General features: G+C 60.0%; 1 protein-coding gene across 1 annotated transcript in view; it reads left to right on the top strand.

Moving 5' to 3' along the window:
• The window catches only part of EMH_0068770 (uncharacterized protein), a gene marked incomplete at both ends in the record, with an annotated part of 5,478 nt that overhangs the window by 1,845 nt on the left and 3,161 nt on the right, over window positions 1-472 (top strand). The window contains one exon of the mRNA XM_013498797.1: window positions 174-351. Coding sequence (XP_013354251.1) covers window positions 174-351 — 178 coding nt within the window. The remainder of the gene's footprint in view (window positions 1-173; window positions 352-472) is intronic.

Raw genomic sequence — 472 nt, 5'->3', positions numbered from 1 at the left:
CGCCTCTTCGGGCGGCTCGGTGGTGGTGCATATGGAGAGGTGGGGGTCCCCCTAAACAGCTGCAGCTTTAGTCATAGTCTTAAGCTTACAGCAGCTGCTGCTGCCGTTGACTGAACAGCTGCTGCTGCTGCTGCTGCAGCTGCTGCTGCTGCTGCTGCTGCTTGGGTGTGCAGGTGTGGCGCGCTGTGTCCCTCGACAGCGAAGCCCCATTTGAAGAGGCGGTCCTCAAGCGCATGCGCTGCGAGGCCTTCGCAACAAAACTAGACGGAGAAGAGCAGCAGCAGCAGCAGCAACAGCAGCAGCTGCTGCTGCACCAGCAGCAGGCAGCGCGGGTACGACGGGGTTTTGCCCGTGAGGTGTTTTTTGGTGAGTTTGCTTCTGCAGCCACAACAGTCAGCGTTGTTACTCCAGTTGCTGCAGCTGCTGTGCTGCTGCTGCTGCATCTGGCGGTGTTGTTGGTGTTGCTGCTGCC

Source organism: Eimeria mitis, genomic scaffold (genome assembly GCF_000499745.2).
Source record: "Eimeria mitis Houghton genomic scaffold, Emh_scaff3715, whole genome shotgun sequence".
Classification (NCBI taxonomy): domain Eukaryota; phylum Apicomplexa; class Conoidasida; order Eucoccidiorida; family Eimeriidae; genus Eimeria; species Eimeria mitis.
This window is presented reverse-complemented; position numbering and strand designations above follow the sequence as displayed.